Source organism: Erpetoichthys calabaricus, chromosome 1, assembly GCF_900747795.2.
Source record: "Erpetoichthys calabaricus chromosome 1, fErpCal1.3, whole genome shotgun sequence".
Classification (NCBI taxonomy): domain Eukaryota; kingdom Metazoa; phylum Chordata; class Cladistia; order Polypteriformes; family Polypteridae; genus Erpetoichthys; species Erpetoichthys calabaricus.
Window position 1 is genome coordinate 329,966,083 of NC_041394.2, and position 22,135 is coordinate 329,988,217.

The window sequence follows — 22,135 nt, forward strand, 5'->3', positions numbered from 1 at the left end:
TTGTCTTAATTGTAAGCTGAGCTTTCTTTAACACATTCATTCTCTTCCCTTTATTTATAAAATTAATTCCCTTTTAATTACATGTATTACAAAAAAGCCCATTTAATAGGCATGCACACATATGCATATCCAGTACATTGATGTCTATTTCTTTGTCCAAGTAGATTCAGACATTTTTCAGACACCTTCACTGTCCGCACTCTTTACTGTGTTGTAGAATTTTAAAATGCTAAATTTACCATTTTTTGCCCATCACTATACACTGCAGAACTCATAATAATAAACTGAAAAGATGTTTTCTGAAGTGGCTGCAGATTTATTAAAAATCAAAGTAAAACTCATTTATATAAGCATTCAGACCCTCTGCTGTGATACTACAAACTGTGCTCAGGTGTATCCTGTTTTCTTGAATTCTTCTTCAGATGTGTCTAGAACTTGATGGGTGTTCAACTATGGCAAACTGAATTGACTGGGCATTGTTTAGAAAGGAGTTTGTATGAAGTCCCACCATTCACGCTGCATCTCAGGACAAAGACCAAGTCATGATCAAATTGTGGTGAGGCACAGATATGGGTAAGGGGATAAACTCCTTCCTAAAGATTTGAGTGTTCCCAGGAGCACCATGGCTTCAATAATCGTGAAATGGATGAAGTTTGGAGCCAAACTTAACTAGATTTACCACACTGAGTAAACAGACAAGAAGAGCCTTGGTCTGAGAGGTCATCAAAACCCAATGCTGAGATGGGAAGATCTGTCAGAAGGAAGGCCACCACAGCAGCACTTCATCAATTGGGGGTTATGACAGAGTGGCTGGATGGATGACACTTTTGAGTAAAATGCCTGGCTGGAGTTTGACAAATAGCATTAAATGAATCTGAGAACATAAGTACAAAGATTCTCTGGTCTGATGAGAAATAAATTAGTGCTCGGAATTCTGTCCGAAGAGTTTATGGCTGGAGAAGACCAGGAACAGTGTATCTCCCTGCCTAAGAGAATTCCATCCTCTTCTACTGAAGTTTGGTGGTGGCAGCATCATGCTATGGGATTGGTTATGAACAGCAGGGACAAGAAGGCTGGTCAGAATTGAGGGAAGGAGGAATGAAGTCACATCCAGAGAGGACCTTGAAGAAAACCTGCATGCCAGCTCAGACTACAGCAACAGTTCACCTTTCAGCACAATATTAACCTAAAACACACAGCCAAGACAATGCTAGAGTGACCTGGCCAAAGCCCAGACTTAAATCCAATAGAACATATATGGAGAGAACTAATTTGTTAAACAAAACATATGCGACATCCAGGGAGTTCTTCTGCAGGTATGGAGATTGTAATTGGTAATAACTCATTTGACACAGTCATAACAGCAATATGGCTTTTTTTCCTGGTACAGACTCTTGTGTGGGACTTAAGTCTCTTCAGATTAGTCCTGTGCATTACAGCACCACTAGCTCAGCTTAGGCTATTTGTTGTGTTCTACATGTGTCACATCTCTGGATTGCATTTCTTGGTACTTCAGTTTTAGTCTTCCCAATTTCAGCACTGAATACTCGGTTGGAACTGAAATTTCCAGTATCCAGTCCCTTCCAGATCAAACTTCTTTAATAGCTATGTCCAGTATCCTGTCATCACTTTTCAATCTGTTGAGATCAATGCGTCTCAAATGACTAACACCTCCTTATTTTATGTATCCCAGTGTCTCTGTGGTACACGTTGGTTGTATATAACTGCTGATTTTTCAATTAAATTACTGGCAACTTTATTACGTCTTTATGTGGACAATCCCTCGGTCATTAGGACCTTCCACCTGGCAACCAGAGGTCTCTCCAGTGTGAATTCTTGTGTGCCTCTGAAGATTGCCACTGCTAGTGAATTGTCTACCACATTCAGAACAGTAATATGGCTTTTCTCCAGTGTGAATTCTTGTGTGTCGCTGAAGAGTGGTACTGCTGGAGAATCGTCTACCACATTCAAAACAGCAATATGGCTTCTCTCCAGAGTGAGTTCTTGTGTGAATCTGAAGACTGGTACTGCTGGAGAATTGTTTGTCACATTCAGAACAGCAAAATGGCTTTTCTCCAGTGTGAATCCTTATGTGCTTCTCAAGATTACCTTTTTGCGAGAACTGTTTACCACAATCAAAACAGCAATATAGCTTCTCTCCGGTGTGAATTCTTTTGTGGATCCGAAGATTGCTTATTTGTGAGAACTGTTTGCCACATTCAGAACAGCAAAATGGCTTCTCTCCAGTATGAATTCTTCTGTGCATTTGAAGACTGCTATTTCGGGAGAATCGTTTACCACATTCAGAACAAGAATATGGCTTCTCTCCAGAATGAATTCTTATGTGGCCTTGAAGACTACTGCTGGAGAAGAACTGTTTGCCACATTTGGGACAGGAATAGGACTTGTCTTTAGTGTGAGTCTTTGTGTGCTTCTGAAGGTTGCTACTGTTGGAGAATCGCTTACCACATTCAGAACAGCAATATGGCTTTTCTCCAGAGTGGATTCTTTTGTGGGTCTGAAGGTGACTACTGCAAGAGAATCGTTTGCCACATTCAGAACACCAATATGGCTTCTCTCCCGTGTGGGTTCTTGTGTGCATCTGAAGACTGGTACTGCTGGAGAATCTTTTTCCACATTCAGTGCAGCAATACGGCTTCTCTCCAGAGTGAATTCTTGAGTGGATCTTAAAACTACTGCTGGAGAAGAGTTGTTTGTCACATTTAGAACAATAATATGGCTTTGGTCTTCTGAGGCTCAATTTATGTTTGGTTTTAGATTTTTGTTTAGATGATCTCTGCTTTCGACAGACATTCAAAGCCGTTAGCCTTGTATTAAGCGACATTTTTTGAGTGTTGATGGTGTCTACTATTGACAACTTTACAGCAGGCAGAGAACTACACAAAGTTGTCAGTTTTTTCACATTTTCATCTTGATGGGAGCTGTGGTTAAGAACAGTTTGAGGAAATGAAGACAGGCAGAATGGTCTGTTTATTTGTAAGTCTGCAGAAATACAAAAACGCACAATTTCATGTTAACATAAGAAGTTCAGAAAGAAAACAGAGGAGATAATCATTTAGCACATACTAGCTTGTTCTTGTTGAAATAAGCCCAACCCCAACATTTCCATTGTATTATTGGACTGGACTGTAAAAAAACTGGACTGTAAACAACATATAGAGAATATAAAAATTGTTTTGAGAGTCTCCAAAACCCATTTCCCTTATTTTGCTTCAAATGTAGGTCACTCTACGTAGAATTTGCACTTTCTTCCCTGGACTTTAAACTGTTTTGGTATTATAAGAGGGACATACAAAAAGTTTCCACACGTTCGTGTTTTCGTTGGAAATGGTTAAGGCGGGAGGAGTAGTAATTAAGCATTAAAAAGTTGGCACAATGCTGGGAAAACTGCATCGCAACGGAAAGTGGCTGCGTAGAAAAGTGATGTAATTTGTTTTTGAAATTCTTAATAAATAAAGTTAAAAAAAATGTGGAAACTTTTTGAACATCTCTCGTCGAATACAGTTGTTAGAATGATTGTTCCCTGGGATGAACTAACAGCCTGTTCAGGACTGTCTCCTGCTTTGTGTGTGACGCCAAAGTGATAGGCCTGTGACTGTGAAAAACATTAAACAGAGTTCAGAAATGGATGGACAAATACTGATTTTAAATTACATGAATTATATCAAAAAATGAGCATGCAGAAAAACAAAGATTTAAGAGAAACCACGCTCAATTTGTTTACTATCTTTGCTTCCTACATTACAATTTCATCATTCTCAGAATTCAATTCTGTTTATTCAAAATAAAAATATATAGACTAAATTACTAAGCACCCTTATTAGAAATATAAAAAAACTGACACTTATGAGGCAATGTCTATTGCTTCACAGTTCATCGTATATTAATAGCAATTACAATCACGGCTGCCAAAATATATTAATCATGAAAAGTGGAAATTCCATTTGGTACTCCTGTTTTTTCAGAGATTGAGCTTTCACAGTTGCAGACCACTCAAAACAGCAAATGATTCTGATACATTCAGTAAGCACGAGTGCATTGGCAAATCTGAGTGACTCACATCATATAGGTGACAGTCCTAAATCCATTTTTAGGAGTCTCAGTTCTAATATCTTTTATATAGTATGCATTACTTTCTCTTCTCTTGATTTGTGGCTGAGTAGAACTATGGAGGCCTGCCTGAACATCATGGTTTATTACACTGATGAGGGATTTACAGTATGCTGAAAAGCCGACACTTGGAAACAGCATATTTTGTCAAAAATGAAATGCAAATGCTCAAGTACTGAAAGTCGCACTGGTTGCCTGGGGCTTGAAGGAAAGTTTGCATGATTACAGTATAGTCACTTCAGAACAGGTCATCCTCTTGAAGCTAAGTATGTTCAGGCCCGGCCAGTACTTGGATTGCAGACCAACCAAGAAAAGCTTGGGTTGCTGCTGGAAGAGGTGTTGGCGAGGCCAGCAGGTGGCACTTTCTCTGTGGTCTGAATGTGGATCCTGATGCCCTAGTGCAGTGATGGGAACACTGTGCTGTAAGAATGGTGCCATCCTTTGGATGAGATGTAAAACCGAGGTCCTTACTCTCTGTAGTCATTAGAGATTCCTGGGCATCCTTTGTAAACAGCAGAGTGTATCCTGTCATCCAGGCTAAATTGCCCACCTCAGCCTAGTCATTCTGCCCCCATCATTCCCTGTCTCTAACTGGCTCTCTCTCTCTCTCCCTCAATCCCCTTCACCATCCTACAGCTCATGTGTGGTGAGCACATGAAAATGGCTGCCGCTGCATTATCCAGGTGGAAGCTACACATTAGTGGAGGTTAAGAGGCTCCCTAACTCACTATGAAAAACCACTTTGAGCAATGAGAAAATTGCTATATAAATGTACAAAATTATTATTATTGTTGCTATTAATAACTGGACCAGACTCCTGAGCTTTGGTCTGTGCTTAAGGATTGGTTGAGTATCCTGTGACATTAATGCTAAACCTAAACACTGTGCATAGCAGAGTATCTCTGTTATTGAAACACTGCCTGATAATCTGCAAACACTATGTCAGCAGTTAGTAGATAGTAATTATTATTTTTTTTAATTCTAGGGTGTTAATCCAAGAAGCCTGCCAAAGAATTTTTCACAACTATGTGTGAAATGTGTTATGTGTTAAGGTTCACCACCTTACTCACCAAATCCTTCCCTGGAAATACTCTGTGTGGCAAGCTTAGTTGAACTTTTATCCCCAGCCCCCACCCCCAAAGCGCTTTGTGCAGTGAGCATGACATCACAAACCTGTACCAGTCTATTCTGGATGGAACAGATACCTCCCTCTGAGTATATAATACTGGTCCTAGTGGTGGGCTAAATTAGTAGGAAAAAAAAAAAATCTGAATAATTTAAGCACAAAATGTGCACTCAGAAGGAAACTGGAAATGTGTTGGTGTGATTGTGTCGTTTTGTTCAGACTTGCATGTGATCTGTCTGTAATTCACGAGCCTACCTTTTTAATAGTATTACCAGATGTGCTGCTCAGTTGATGCAAACAGGAAGGTGTGAAGAATCCACAGATTTTCGTGTTGTGTTTATTTGTTATCAAATATAACCAATGTTGGTGAGCACTTTCTGCTTTAACCATAATTAGCACTAATGGCGTTGCTTGCAGCTTGCTGGTTTGTCTGGTTACAGGCACGTTGGTGGGCTGGTGGAAAACGGAGCAGTATGTTGTTTGCTCTTTCACTTTATGTAAAAGAAAATCATGTGAGTTTTTAAAACACTACATCTAAAACTGAAGTGTTTATGCTCTTACAGTTTTCTCTCTGTCTATTCCTACTGGGTGATAATATGGTCACGGCTTTCTGACTAAGTATTCATGAGCCCCAAGTACTCTTTGTGTTGTTTTAGTCTTTTACACTTCTTACATGGAATAACTTGAATCTACAATTAATGTAGTTACAGTGATCACCTCTACTATAATTTCCAGCATCTGACTGACTTCGGTGTTATTTTAAATGTGTTATAGTGGGTCAAAGAGACATCCCTCCATTTCAGAGCATGTGGAAAGCCTTAGCAAACGGGAGCATCGGGAGTTTTTGTTGAAGTCTTCACACCTCGGTCCTTATGCATGGAGTTGATGTAGGAGTCTGTGCTAGCACCCTCCCTGAATGTAGGGCCCTATAATTTCCACGATGACGAAAACACGGACGGAATCACGGAATTAAACGCATAAAAAACCTTTAAAAATGGAAATGTGCGGAATTTAGAGACTGAAGGGGTGACTTTTAACAAAACTTACCAATAAATAAAACAATTGAATAATCTGTAGTTCTATCATCCAGATACTATTTTCTAGTTTGTTGTTTTTCAAGTGAGTGCAGTTGTGCCTCTATCTGTTTGTACATGTGTTTCCTGCATGTCTTCTCATTAAAGGCATGTGAATTAGCTAACTGCATGAGACAGAAATGATGAAGCAAGCAGGATCAGATACCCTAACTACGTCGACTGCAAAACAGAGGGCAAAACAATATCCTGGTGATTTTTACGAGTCTGGACAACAAATTTTTTGCAAGTTTTGCCAGCGTACCAGAATTCCTTTTTAAAAATTAACAACAATGTTTCTGGATTTAAGACGAGGCACGTAAGATCCACATTTGACTCTTCCATTATAAACTCTGCACCTTCAAACCTGGGCAGAAGAGCAGGCTCCTTCTCAGTTGCAATGAGTCCTTAAAAGCAGTCAGTCTTTCTTTTTTTATTTCTGTTTAATTCCCGGATTTAGCGTCTTGTAGATTAGTTTGGTTTTGCTTTGTAATTCATTATTTTAAGATCTGCAGTAGATGAAGCTACAGATGTAATGATGGATGTTTTCAATCTGTAAATATTTAAGGTTTAAAAATCATTAGAAATAACTTAAATAATTACAATTACAGGTACTGAAGACCAGTACTTTTTGGCAGATTTTATCTTTATTGAGAGCCGCAACTTTTCCACTTTTTTCACAGGTAGCTGAATCTTAATGACATTTTAGCAGTGGTTACAGACAATGCATCATACTGTCTGAAAGCAGACCAGTAAGTTTTAAAAGGAGTTATGCCTAACAGTGTGCATTCAACCTGCTTGTGTCATGTCATCAGTTTGGTGGGAGAGACCTGGCAGCACTAGAAATACTTCAGTGAGGCTGCATCACTAGTAATGTGGGTAAAGTCTGCCTTCTTCAAAAAGATAACCAGGAAAAGGAGATGGGCAACATTCTTGTTGTCATTGACAGAGATTGTGCTGACTAAGGCATACCCCCGCCATCACCCTGTTTCCAAACCCCCGAGGCAGGAAACACCAGGTGGAATAGCTGGTTCGAATCAGTAAGGTACCTCGCTGAACATATTCACCTCTGCAAAAAGTTCTTTCTGGCCGAGAACACATCAGTCCCGGCTGTATCAAATATCCTAGACCCTAAAAGTGAAGTTAACCTTCATCTCAGTAGGATCCATCAAACTAGTAACAGCTCTTACAATTCTGGAGGGCACTCACTGTCCTACTGCAGTCTCAGCATACAGCATCATGGAGGATCTGGGCTCCTACCTGTTGAATGGAACTGCAAAATAAGGTTCAGTTGTGCTAGTGTGCTGTTTCATTAAAAGGAATATAAAGTGCCATTTCATTATTGTTTGTTTTGTTGCTTTTGTTTTGCTACTTAGAGGAAAAAAAAATCCGAATCAAGGAAAAATAAAACAGTGAAAACCAAAAATCAATAAAAAAATAAAACGGAATTTGAGAAAAAATGAAACGGATTCCATAGGGCCCTATGAATGGTACTTTACAACAATATTAATGAGAAAGAAAAAGCCTTTGCTGTAGGAGGGTATTTAACAATTTAGGAAGAGCATATTAAGAAGCCACTTGTTTCACGAGTTTGTTATAGCATCCCACCTTTTGACAAATTGTTCCCCTTCCGGTTATCCAGCGTTTGAGTATTTGGAGACTAAATTAGCATTGGAAAGATACACATTTGTAAGTGTAGCCTTTTCTTATGTAGGTCACTCCTTGGCATTTAGTGCAATGGGAGGAAAGTGCATGTGTGTTGTGTGAGCTAAGAAATTATATACTCTGCATTAGATAAATAGGCCTTGTCTGGTTTAATAAAGTTCACCATTCAAATTCCTTTTTACTTACACAAATTAAAGGGCTAAAAATACAAACAAGCAGGAAGATTCAGCTGCATGTCACAAGGCCATATACAGTCCTCTTGACATCTACTGTACTACTCATTCTGGCATGGAGCAAGTGACAGAGAGCAACAGTGCACAGCAAGAGGACAAGAATGGGGAAAAAGAAGAGCATTGTAATAATAAACAGGAGAACTTATGCTGCACAATAGAAACCCCGCTTCCCAACACTTAAATATCAACAAACATCATAAGCATAAATCATGGAATAACCAAGTGGAGGCATATGGTGGTCCACATAATCTTTCAGTGTGTAACAGAATACTCAAAAATATGCTGAAAATTAAATATGCCAATCCTGGGCTACTGTCATGCGGCACTGAACGCTGAATACCAATGTAACCATCCACACATTTCTCATTCCTTATACAAACAATTTACCAAATTTCACACCTTTTAACATCTCTACCATATACCACCTCAGGGATTGCATTGAATGTGATCCTGGCAGGCCACACTAGCTACAGGTTTTGGTCCTAACCCATTTTCTTTATTCAAAGTCAGTTATTGCTGCTGAAGCAATTATAGCTCATGCAACATTTTTGGGATATATCCAATAAAAGCTTTGTCATTAATATCTATTACATGATAAAATAATGAATATCTGTCCTTTGTCACTTTTGCCCGTGTTATGCTTAGTTTTATAACAGATGCTGTCAAAGGACAAACTGTTTCCCATAGCATCCAGTGGCCCTGAACTCCACTAAGGTATGATTTTTTTCTTCTGAACTCTTCTACCTGGTGCACCTTTGCAGATTTTTTTTTCTTTTTTTGAGTAAACGCATAAAAGATTCCAAATGTACCTGCATGCACTGCTTTTTTTCCTGCACAAAACCGAGAGAGTGATATTAGTGTATTGTTTCAGAGAGTTTTTGTTCAGACCCTTGTAGCTCTTGAACCTCTTTGAATAGCAATACAATTTTTGTTTTGTTTGAAAGTACGCCGTCTTCTTCTTTCGGTTGATCATCTGTCTCCAACTCTCCCTGTGTTTTACATCATTTTCTGCCACACTGACTGCCTTCATGTCCTCCCTCATCACATCCATACACCTCCTCTCTGGCCTTCCGGTTCCATCCTCATCATTCTTTTCATGATGTACTCCTCATCTCTCCTTTGCACATGCCCAAACCATCTCAATCTAGCCTCTGTCACTTGGTCACCAAACTGTCATACCTGTGTTGTCCCTCTAGTATACTCATTCCTAATCCTGTCTACCCTCATTACTCCGCATTTTTAACAGATTTGAACACTTTAGACGTGGTTATGCAATGAAGGCGACCCAAGGACAAGGTTTTTTTTTTTTTTTTTTTTTTTTTTTTTTTTTTAAATACAAGTAGTACCTATGCATATGTATTTTAGTATAAAAAAATGATGTTGCTCCAAGCCCTTCATTATTTTTAAAATAACCACAAGTAGTAAATTCAGTTTGTAAGATGAGCTTCAACCTTAAAAGTGAAACCCAGAATTATGTGAAAGTTAAATTAGACTATATTATTAAAAAAGTACCCTTTCTTTTTTTTGAGTTTTCTAATAAACTATAGCTGAGTCACGTACTGTGTTTCCCCGAAAATAAGACTGGGCCTTATATTAATTTTTGCTCCAAAAGATGCACTAGGGCTAATTTTCACGGAATATCTTATATTTATTAATGTACAACAATATTCTTCTGGAATATCGTCATAACTCTCCACATTCAAACCCTGAATTCTAGCTGCTTTTAGGATCTTACAGGATCAATGTGCCAGCTTCGATGTTTGATGAATGGTTCGATGTGGTGAAGCAAAATGCCGACATACAAATGCATTCATGGTGCTTTTATATTCAAGCGTCGCATACTCCCCAAAGTAATGACACAATATATTTTAAAAGTCACACATACCATCTTCTGTGCCATTTTTTTTTTTTTTTTTTTTTTTTTTTGCACCTTGTACCATCAGAATGTACGGCAGCGTATTTGAGCCAAAGAGAAAAATAAATAAGGACATAATGAAAATGTCTGTTTTGTGATTAAAGTTGAAATTTCAGCTTTAAACTCGAAATGTCCACTTTAAATAAGCCCTCGTCGAGATTGTCAGCTGAAAAGTAAGGCGACACGTCTGCCTGAAACATACATTAAATTCCGAGGACACCTTGCCACAATATCTCTGAAAAGGATGTTTAATAATTACATCCATCGTTTTATAATTAAAGCAGACCATCGTAAACGTCATCTTAAAACCGACCCAGTTGTTAATCGCTACTCGCTTCTGGTTTTTCCGCCTGACCTGACAGCAGCGGCAAGCAGCAATAGATTGTCACACAGAACACATTAAATTTATGATATTCCAGCTCTCTGCACATTTAGAATTGTTAGATTTATACTTGATATCACTTTCATGATGAAATGTATTAAACTATATGTTACATTTTACAGATCAATCGTTAACTTTGTTTAAATAATGAATACTGTTAATAGTTACACATATGGGGGTGGCAAAGTGTCAGCGCTGCTATCTTGCAGGGAGTCACATCCCTTGTGATCCCTGCCTGGAGTCTGCATGCTTTCCTGGTGGGTTTCCACAGTGGGCTCAGTTTTCCATCCAAAGACGTAAAGGTTTGGGGATTTGATGAAGCTACAATGTCGCCAGTGTATATGTGTGCTTGTGTTCACCTTGCGATGAGCTGATGCCCCGTCCAGGGATTTTGTTTCTGTCTTGCGTCGATGCTTCTGGAATAAGTGCATCCCCAAATTGATGGATGTAATCATTAAATATCCTTTTCACAGATATTGTGGCAAAGTGTCCTCGGAATTTAATGGATGTTTCAGGCACACCTCGCATCACGTGGCACCTTACTTTTCAGCTGACGATCTTGACGAGGGATTATTTTTGGGGTAGGGCTTATATTACAGAGCAGCCTGGAAATCATGCTAGGGCTTATTTTCAGAGTAGGTCTTATTTTCGGGGAAACACAGTAGCTCAGTTTGGAAAAAAGTTACTGCACACCCAAAAAAAAAAAAAAAACATGCTTATATCTCAACAGGATTATTTTTTAAAAGAACAAAAAATATTTCTGAGCTCTGAAAGGACAGCATAATTTATATGGTAAGTTTCACCAGAACTGGTGATATATAAGCTTTTTTGAAAATTTGTTGAATTAAAATGGAATGACCCAGGCATCAAGAAGAAGGCAGGAAAAACAACCCTAAATGGGACAATCACTCACCTACTATACCCACACTTTACCGTAGTGTGTTATGTGGATGTCTGATTGAACGATGTACACAGGCAGCTAAGACAAGGCATTTGTTGAAATAACATGTTTTGGGAAGGAGAAGGTGGAAATAGTACAGCCAAGAACCCCATTCTCATGTATTAACTAGTTAAATCTAGCCTTCAAGCTGCGTTTAATGTCTGAAGAGCACTTAATGTAACAACTAAAGGTCTTTAGTGCAGTTGACAGTGAGCAGACAGGGTGACTGGCTAACTCTGTAACTGTCAGCCCTGGCAATAGATCCAAATTACAGAATCGTTCATTAATTTTCCCTACCCAACAATGCACTCAAAGCCAGATATCAGTTTTGTCCTCACAGGGTAATTTACTGCTGTATTTTAAAAAAAAAAAAAAAGGCAAGTGTATTTGATTTTCAATTTCCTAATAATCTTGTTAGTTATTTGAGAGAGAAACCAAATGTTATTTCATCAATAAAGCCATTCAGTTAGTTACTCTCTTTCCTGTGTGATAAGGATACAAATTGAACCAAGAAATTTATAAATCGACACACACCTTCTGCTATGTCAGTAATGTGCGAGTTACTTCTTTGGCTGGGGTGCATCTTCTAACAGCCTAGTTTTTAAAAGCCGGACCATCACCGCACTTAAAAGATAAGTAAAGATATTTCTATGCCTTCTGCGTACTTGAAGGAATGACCTGTTTTGGGTGCTATTAAAATTCTGATCAGTACCCATATTTATGAAGTGCCTCAGAGGACTTATTAGGAGTTGCAAGAAGGTTGCGTTCAGGTAGAGATTAGAATGCACTTTCCTGGAAAGGTGGAATGTTTTAGGAACGCCAGACAACAATGAACTTGTAAAAATATATTAACTTTTCAGAGATTTAATAATATTCTGAACAATCTAATATTCTTGTATGCGTTATGTGATTGATCCATCTATGCAGAGAAGCCATGTGCTGTTCTCTTAATTGAAAGTGTTGGTAAAGTTATGTGTAAAATGCAACGTTGCAATAGAGAGGACTTGGGTATGTCACAACCAACCATTTACCAAATTTTGCATCAAGGTTTGAAAACCTTTACAGTGAATGAGATAATATGCAGAGTTATAAATTTGCCCACCACTCCACATGAAGTAATGGTAAACCAAGCTGCATTTATACAAATCTATACACAAAGTTCATTGTCCCAAGTGTGAATGAGCATACATATGTGAAATTGCAAGCAGTGTCACGGTATCAACACACAGGTGGTCATCAATGCAAGCTGTACTGTACTAACTAGTATATCACCCTGAAGATAAGCTGGGCTGGAAGGGTAAATGACAAGCAAAAGTCACACAGAGCTCTGCATTCCTTAAACCACTGCAACATTCACTTTACACCTTACAAGCTGGGAAGGTTCAAGAAGGCAGGCGGGGACTCCAGGGCACTGGATAAATACAGCATTGCAGACGATAAGGGGGATCATGGAGATAGATACACACCATCATGCAACTCTGGAAGACAATCAGGAACAGTGCAAGAGTGAACACAATGTCAGTAACCATGTAGAAATAGCTGAGGGTAGTTTCAGTAAATGTTACTTTAAGAGGCACTGCTCATGGCCATAAGAGTGGGAAGGGGATTCTTCTGGAAGTACAGCTGTGGATGATTTATTGTTAAATAAATGTGTTCGTTATTGGGCTTAAGTCTCATTCTGTGTGTGTCTTAGTGTTTCTATCTCTGTATTCATTACAGTACTGTTCATAATGTTGCAAAGTGGCAACAATTGCCTGCATATTAGCACAATATTCTAGTATGTTATGTTTCTATGACTATTAACTTGCGGCAAGGGATACTGTAAAATCGTGATGTCATTCATTCTCACACATGGCCTCAACTCTGCACTGGGAGTTAGTGCAGGATTCTTTGTATATTCTTCTCAAGTCCCACTTTGAGGAAGGACTAGGGTGTTGTGCCGTGTTAGCCATTCTGGATGTAGTGAGAAGTCAAGCTAAATGACACCTTTTATCGGCTAACTAAAAAGATTACAATATGCAAGCTTTCGAGGCAACTCAGGCCCCTTCTTCAGGCAAGATGTAATTGATTGTAAGAATGTAATTCATTGTAAGGATTTAATTGATTAAATCTTGCCTGAAGAAAGGGCCTGAGCTGCCTCGAAAGCTTGCATATTGTAATCTTTTTAGTTAGCCAATAAAGGGTGTCATTTGGCTTGACTTCTGAGGTCAGACCTTTCGTGCAATTCCTAGGAATAATTCTGAGACACTTGATAAATATAGATCCAGACCATCTACCCTCTCCATGTCTCTCTGGGATGTTTACTTTTTCAAAATGCTGGTGATTGGTATCACTACAGTCAATACAGTAATCCCTCCTCCATCACGGGGGTTGCGTTCCAGAGCCACCCGCGAAATAAGAAAATCCATGAAGTAGAAACCATATGTTTATATTGTTATTTTTATATATTTTAAGACCTTATAAACTCTCCCACACTATTATAAACATTTCACGCACAATTATACAGCATAAACCCTTTGTATTCTCTTAGATATTAGGTAAGATTCGTTGAAATTATGTATGTAAACACAGTTTACATACAGTAAAACCTAAATATTATTTTAAAGATATCGAGCGTCTCCGATATCACATATGTTACAGCCATTACGACAGACAGGCCACCAGCAATAAACACGTACAATGCAAGAAAAATTGTATACAGTAAAATGTGTGTACAGTGACACTAAACTATGTACATGTAATGAGTACTATACGTAAATAATTAATTATGGTTACTCACCAACAATGACACGACTATTTGTCCGATAACGATGAGTTTAATTTTACTGCACTACAAAGGATAGCGTTACAGCTCTTCTAAAGGAGCCTCTTCAGGCGACTGTTTAGCACCGCCGTTGTACTTCTTCCATCACTCTTCAATCTAAATCCCTAAAGCAGATTCCATCCAGACTACTGCCTTATCACGTCCACTTGCAACTCGTTTTGCACCCTGGTTAAAGGACACTGCGGCCGTAGATCTTATATGCTTTTCCTCCTTTTTAAATAAAAAGAATCGTGGACTCATTGATGCTGTAATGGTGTCCTGCAGCGGTGTAGCTGTTTCCTTCCTTCAACATATCCAAAACTTTTACCTTTTCTGCAATCATTTGCATCTTCTGTTGGCGCTTGGACACAGCTCCTGCAGCAGTAGCAGTAACGTGCGTTAATGATGAATGAGTGAGATTAGACTTCCTGGTTAATGCAGCACTCCGTCGCTGAGCCAATCAGCAGCACACAGGAACTTAACCGAAGGCTCTGATTGGGTAGCTTCTCAGCCATCCGTCAATAGCGTCCCTTGTTTGAATTCAAAGGCGTCCCTTGTTTGAATTCAAAGGTGTCCCTTGTTTGAATTCAAATGGGCAAATCAACTGAGGAAGCACACGTACTGTAGACCGCAGACATCCACGAAGCAGTGAAAAATCCGCGATATATATTCACATATGCTTACATTTAAAATCCGCGATGGAGTGAAGCCGCGAAAGACGAAGCGCGATATAGCGAGGGATCACTGTATTACTAGTTTTGGCGAAATAACAAGCAGTAAAGAATTGTAATTGGATCAATAACTTCTCGATTCAAAACTTGTAAATACCTTTAAAATTGATAAAATTTTTAAATTTTTTTTCACAAAGTCCCATATCAAAAAAAGCCCACATTCCCAAGCTCAGTGATTAGCAAGGGGGCCCTGCATTTCTTACATTGCTTTACTTACTTATTTATTTTAGGGCCTACCTTCAGTATGACACAAATCTGATTCCTTCTCATTTCTCTTCATGTCAGACTTCAAACTTTCCGAGTTCCCATGGACAGAATGATTCTGTAAGGATAAGTACTTACTTGATCCAGGCATATCTTCATGTGAACATACACACTGAGAGACAGACTCTGATTTGATATCTTCTTCCTTGACATGATGTACAAGTTCATTGTTCTGCATTTGGGTACTGTCAGATGCTGCTGCAGATTCTTCTTTAATGCTTATAGCTGCAGAGTCATAATCCTCTTCTTTAATGTCGGGATTCTTCAGCAGAAGGTGCATACGTTCCCATTCGCAGTCCTCTTCCTTAATGTTCAAACTTCTTTTCTCCATGGTATTCAGTAAAGTGAGGCCCCTTTGTAGTGAGGGTTTCTCTCCTTTCTCATCAGTTTAAAAACTACATCTTCATATTTAAATACAGCATCTCCGTAGTGGCTCTGGATATCTCCTCCACTTTGTTCATCTCTTTATTTTCCCTGTAACCAGAGTAGAATAGGACATTTTTAGAATTGCACAAAACAAAGACACCACTGAACACATTTGACTCAATTCTTTTTTTTTTTCTTTTCATTCCCCACAGCTCAAGTTAGCTAGTTAGTCTAGCCGTAAGTCACTGGACTTTCTCTAGTCTACTCATATGCATAACCTCTCTGACTTGTATGCTACACAGTGCTGGCACTATATCTGAACATTCTACAAGTAGTTTTCTTTTTATTGCCTTCTGCACACTCACATTTGTGAGCAGTGGTAAGTATACTTGTACAACTAATAGTTTCTCATAAGGTTAAATTTATAGCTTTGAACCCCTCACTGGGCTTCAAATGTGGAAGGTCATTTTGCTTCACCTGCCATATCAGCTCAATTTTAATTTTCTTCAGACCCATGTGCACAATACAATTTATTTTTGTATAGCCCAAAATCACACAAGATGTGTTGCAATGGGCTTTAACAGGCCCTGCCTTTTCACAGCCCCCCAGTCTTGACTCTCTAAGAAGACAAGGAAAAACTCCCAAAAAAAACCCTTGTAGGGAAAAAAAATGGAAACCTTGGGAAAGGTAGTTCAAAGAGATACCCCTTTCCAGGTAGGTTGGGCATGCAGTGGGTGTCAAAGTGAAGAAGGTAAATACAATACAATACACAGAACACAAGTAATCCTCAATATAATAATGCAATAGAAATATTATAAGAACACAGCATGAGTAGTGATGCACCGGTATGGAAATTCTGGGCAATACCGATAACCGATATGTTTTTGTCCATCTTTGCCAATACTGATAACCAATGGCTGATATTTTTTTTAATTTACTTCAGGTTTGAATATTTTATGTATTATGCATTATCAAAGAAACAACAGTAGCATGTGAACTTATTTTTATTAACTTGTTGACTTTTACCCTCTTCTTTGCTATAGATATAGGCAACAAGTACTTTCTGTGGGGGGTTGGGAGAAGAGAGAGCAAGATATGGCCCTTCTCTATAGAAAAAATACTCCAGGCCATGTACAAAAATCTGCTAAACATACACATCCTGGGTAACTTAAGCACATCAAAACACCATGCCATTACAGAACATGGCATTGGGTATATTAAAAAAAAGTGAATGCATATACTTTGTGCCATAATCAGACATACAGTATATTACTTGCGCTTAACAAATAAAAATGGTATGGTATGGTACTTTAAGTAAAACTAAAATTAAAGGTAAAATGAGGCCAGTAACACTGGTCTTAGGTTGGCTTCTTGAAAAGCACAAATGACAGGTTTTTCTTAACAAAAAGAAGCATTTATGCCTTTTCACCAGCATGTCTGTTTTTTTTTTTCATTTACTATATTTGACACAGCTGAAAAAAGGTATTCACTGTCTACACTGGTACAATGTGCTGATTGATACTTGATCGCTGCAAGGTTGTGAAACGGGCTACATTGTTTTTCCAATACTGGAGGGCGCAGTTATTTCTGGAAATCAGGGGATTGCTGAGATAGTTATTCAGCTGAAGAAAAAAAAAACAAGTTTACAAACGTATTATAATAAAATATATTAAATTATTATTAGGTTGACCAGATATGTGGTAAAGAACAACAGGACAACAGTGACATTGAAAGCTTGACATACATTGGAACCTCGGGTCACGAACGTCTCTGAACACGTACAAATCGGGTTACAACCAAAAAGTTTGCCAAACTTTTGCATCTGTTCATGACCACACACTCGGGTGACGAACAAGCCAGTTTCCCTTCCGGTTCATACACGCCAATGATTTCCGCACGTGTTCAGTCTCTCCCTGTACAGTACAGTACATTGTTCTCAGTCAGACGTGCATCGCGCAGAGGGACTTTGTGGTATAGCGGGTCCACAGCTCACATCAAGAGGCCAGTTTTAAATAAATAATCGGCGTGCTTGCAGCTTAGTGAGGGGGCATTGTGGTTGAGTGGCTGAAGCAGTTCCAGGGGAACTCGTGGTGTGGGCATTTCTCGCCTAAGTGCACAGGTGGGAAACTGTTCACATCCGTAATTGGTTCTGGGACTGCTGAATGCTACAGCTGCCACGTCCTCTTCATAAATAGAAGCGCGAAGTGGCTAAAAGGAGGAAAAAGGAAAGAAACACAGAGGTTGCGGAGTGAGGAAGTAAGCAGGAAGCAGTGTGGAAAGAACTGGAGCGAGCAAGCGAGCAGTTGGACAGTGAACCCAAGCAGGGGTGTTTGGCCGACACTCGGTGGGGCAGAAGGAAACGGTCGCTCCAGCTGAGCGATCAAGGAGCTGGAATGACCTGAAGAAGGACGGCTGGCCGCGTAAGGCCGAGGAGGCAGCGGGAGTTGTGAGGCTTGGGCGGTGAATTCCCTGACGTTTCCATGATTCCTGAAGCCAGGGATCGGGAGGCCTCCAGACCAGAAGGAAGGACAGCTGCAGGTAGAGTGGCTCCCCTGTTGCGAAGCATGGATAGGGAGAAGCAGGGTGGTCACAAGTTAAAAAATGTACCGGAATTGTTTTTAAAGAGACTGCTTCCAGCATTGTTTTAACCTCGTTGTATTTAATGAAGACTTCTGTTTTTATGGGATTATTTATTGAAGGATTCTGAAAGCACTGCACTTAATTTAATTTGGACTGTGTTTTTGATTGTTGTTTTGTTGATTTTCATAAAAGCACTTGGCACTTTTTTCACCATCCCCTTGCTCCATTGTAGTGCCTCACTGTCGTGCTCACCGGTAACATTACCAACGGTGATGGGTTTAAGGGCTCCCGGAAGCGAGATGGGAGCATGCAGCAAACCCGCATCGTCACAGACTTTACCTCAAAACTGTAATCTCCTCTCCACCCAGTTCCTCCTCACTTCCTTCATGCCAGAATTTGACTCATAGTTTTCTTGGTTGTTTATAGTTAGTTTTTGTATAAATTAAGGATTTTTCAAATGTTCATTTTTTTCCCTGTGCTTAAAACTCATTAAAAAAAAAAGTGTTTACAGCGAGCGGTTCGTAAGGCTGTAGCGTGAACTCTTGCAATGTTAGTTTTCTCTGTTCAAGGTTTTCTCAGTGTTATTCAATGTTTTTACATTTAGTTTACTAATACACTGTGCATTCTGTGGTATAATTAACTATTTTTGTGCTTACAAATCTTTAAAAAATATATATTTACATAGTTTGTACGGTCCGGAATGGATTAATTGTACTTGCATACAATCCTATGGGGGAAATTACTTCAGGTCATGACCAAACCAGGCTGCGACCAGAGTTTTGGAACGAATTATGGTTGTGACCCGAGGTTCCACTGTATAATGATTTGGGTCATGTAAAGGACATTCTGTATAAAGTGTGATGCAGATGGACTTTTAAGTGATGCAGCACAAGCTGTGTGCTCTAGCCACAAGCAGGGCATTTGATTCTTTAAGGAGAAGCTAGCATGCTTCTCAAGGATGACCCCGAATCACTTGGTGGTCAACTGGTCATACCCCTCTTGTAGTTTCCTTTAAAAGAACCTCCACTTGAACAGCCAGGTGAGACTGTAGTCAGGTGAAGAGAAGAGGCAAGAGCTGTAGGTAGGACCAGGAGAAATCTGGCTGTAGGTCTTAGTGACGCCAGAGTGAGCCTAGTTTTCAGTTATTTCATCTTTCATTAATTTTTTTTTTCTTTCTGTTTACCCTATGTTAGTGTGATCCTACATAGGGCTGCATGATTTGATCAGAAAATCATATTGCAATTATTTTGATACATACTGCGATTGCAATATGCAAGTATTAAAGTTGCCATTGTGGACTGCAACTTTATGGCTAAAAGAAAATGATGGCATAAATGGTCACACTTAGAAAATATTTCCCAGTATTATTCTCAGCTCAAAAGTTTTTCGAAAAACACCAACTTAAATTATTGAACGCCTGGGGAAAACAAGGACCAAATTAATTTCTAAGATACATTTTCTACATTAAACTTAAAATAAATACATGAATAGTATTAGCCAATTAAAGTACGTAAACCAAAAACAGAAGTGGACTGTTACTGTGGACACATCCCTACCACCCTCTCAATGTGTGCATAATCTTTTAAAGAGCTATCTAGTAAATGGGAGAGTAATTAAACCCTTCTAAATTAATAAGTACGATAATTTTAAAGTTAAATGTTGTTTATATAATAATAATAACGATAGTAATGGGTAGGCACTGCACAGTAAACATATAATCAACATCTGTGTTAGTCCTAAGGTGATAAATTGTATTTGGCTATAACATTGCAGACTAATTTAATACAAGGCATAGAAGAGCGTATTCATTCAGAAATGCTTTTAATGCCATTTAACAACAATGAAAAAAAATTGAACTTACCTACATTACACTCTAGGTAATAAGGCAGATACATTTTGACTAACCTTTCCAATTTACAGGTGAGGAAAGGCCAAAGCACTAGAATCTAGTTCATCAATTCAGCTCCACCACTTTGACTATATTAGATCCACTGACTGTGGGTACAACATATAGTTGCTACTCATGCAGCCAAGGCTTCTTTCAAGCCCAGACCAGTGATTTCACCTGTATGGTTCGCAGATCAATACAATGTTTGCAAGCAGCAACTTTTCAGCTCAGATCTGTCACTTATTTTAGTGCCTTGTTAAGTGGATGTAAGGCTTGGTCGTTCTGCTTGACCACAGGTCTGTAGCTGTTGAATAGTATTCTAGATTTGCTATGTCAGATCCAGCTTCACATCTGTATTTTCTGCACAGGTCAGGGATGCCAATTTGTGAAAAGTAATTGTACAACGGCAACTTGCACCTCTGGTCGAGTTTGTTGGTTAGTTTCTGAATCCTCTTTGCTTACATATTTTCCTCTGATGTACTCATACTAGCAGAATAAATGATACATTCGCTTATTCTAATGGCTCCAAACGCGCACACACTCCATTATGCTAATAGTCCAAAACAAATGCCAATGAGACTCATTGAAAAGGCTTCCGATTGGTCAGTCTTACTGTATGTTTCACACAAATGCGCGCGCACTCAGAAACTGCAGGCACGAAACTTCAAATTAAAATTCGCTGGAATATCTGGTTCATCACTACTAATCGGGGGTCCTGCGCGCTGTCGTGCAAAGGGACACCCCTTAACACAGCGCAAGCCAAGGCTCCTTACTGCTTTGTGCCTTTTCATAAGCCAGGAGACACCAACACCGCAATCACTAACACCGCACCGATGATTGGATTGAAGGGCTTTGTTTTTTTTTTTACATTCAGTTAGCGGAGCCACGTTTATTCGGAGCAGCTTTAGGGATTGCGGTGCTGGCATCTCCCGACCCGTGAAAAGACACAAAGCAGTAAGGATAAGTCTTGGGAACTTGAAAGTTAAAAAAATATATACATAAATAAACAAGGCATTTTTAAGTCGTAAAATCGACCGATGTGTACATGCCTACCTAGTAGCTCGAGTAAATCCCGAACGACGGAAGCTGCATTTCTCTTCTCTTTTTGGTATATTATGTAAGTACGTACCTTTTTCTTTAGGATATTTGGTTCTCAAACTTGACCTCACAATTTGTCATCACCACTCTATTTCCATGTTGAACGTTCGCGCCGTGGAGAAGTTTGCTATGTGAAAAAGCAGGAAGATGACGTTATCCAAAGCGACGGAAGTGGAAGGACACCACGGACTAGCCGAGGTGTGCCCATGGATGTGCCTGTCCCAGTATCTCCAGTAAATACCAGTTGCCTGTGAGGAAAAAAAAAAAAAACATTATTAACTAATGATTATAAGTATTTAACACACAAATACCAAGGACTGTATTTTGTATTAATCATGCTGCAGAGAGCTATATGATTTATTATTTCTATATAATTTGTTTTTCATATATGTAGAAAAAGAATTAAGCTTGTGTACAGTTTAAGGGACTAATTTGCATTCTTTATGAGAAAATGTTGATCTCTTAATACTAACACAACACCCTGTGATATTATAAATCAATGTGATCATTTTCTGAAGTCTTGCTTAAAACTATAAGAAACATGTCCCTTATGGATTAATAAATAAGGATTTATTAATCTAACTAGACAAAATCTAATGAAGATATTAAAGCTATAAGAATGTGATTTCTTTATAACTAATGAACTGAACTATATCAATTCAATGTCAATTTTTAGCCCACGAAGGGTAGAGAGGACAGATTTCTGTTTTATCAGGATTGAGTTGTAAAAAATTATCTGTCATCCAGTGATTGATTTCCCGAATGCAGTCAGTCAGCGCAACAGGTGAAGATGTTGCAGTTGCATCAACGCTTATATAAAGTTGTGTGTCATTGGCATAGCAGTGGAAGCTTAGACCATACCGACGAATAATCTCACCTAATGGGAGCATATAGATGTTATAGAGGACAGGACCAAGAACTGACCCTTGAGGGATACCTTGTG

The 22,135-nt window shown here is 39.0% G+C and overlaps 1 protein-coding gene across 2 annotated transcripts; it reads right to left on the reverse strand.

The window, feature by feature from the left end:
- Nucleotides 1-295: 295 nt before the first annotated feature.
- LOC114666339 (zinc finger protein OZF-like) lies at nucleotides 296-21,362 on the reverse strand. Of its 2 annotated transcripts, none has more exons than XM_028821166.2 (3): nucleotides 21,224-21,362; nucleotides 15,339-15,734; nucleotides 296-3,003 (listed from the first exon to the last, which is right to left on the reverse strand). In XM_028821166.2, the coding sequence occupies exons 2-3, from the start codon at nucleotides 15,589-15,591 to the stop codon at nucleotides 1,760-1,762; spliced, it is 1,497 nt and encodes a 498-aa protein (XP_028676999.2). In that variant the 5' UTR covers nucleotides 15,592-15,734; nucleotides 21,224-21,362; the 3' UTR covers nucleotides 296-1,759. The 2 variants fall into 2 exon arrangements, with proteins under 2 accessions (XP_028676999.2, XP_028676991.2); XM_028821158.2 differs by having other exon boundaries at nucleotides 15,234-15,734; nucleotides 21,224-21,361.
- Between the last annotated feature and the right edge of the window lie 773 nt (nucleotides 21,363-22,135).

What these genes read in the sequence shown, in the direction of transcription:
- LOC114666339 (XM_028821158.2), bottom strand. Translation starts at nt 15,591, where the DNA reads ATGGAGAAAAGAAGTTTGAACATTAAGGAAGAGGACTGCGAATGGGAA. An exon ending in AGATTTGTGTCATACTGAAG is followed by an intron (nt 3,004 to 15,233) that starts GTAGGCCCTAAA and finishes GTATTTCTGCAG; the next exon opens with ACTTACAAATAAACAGACCA.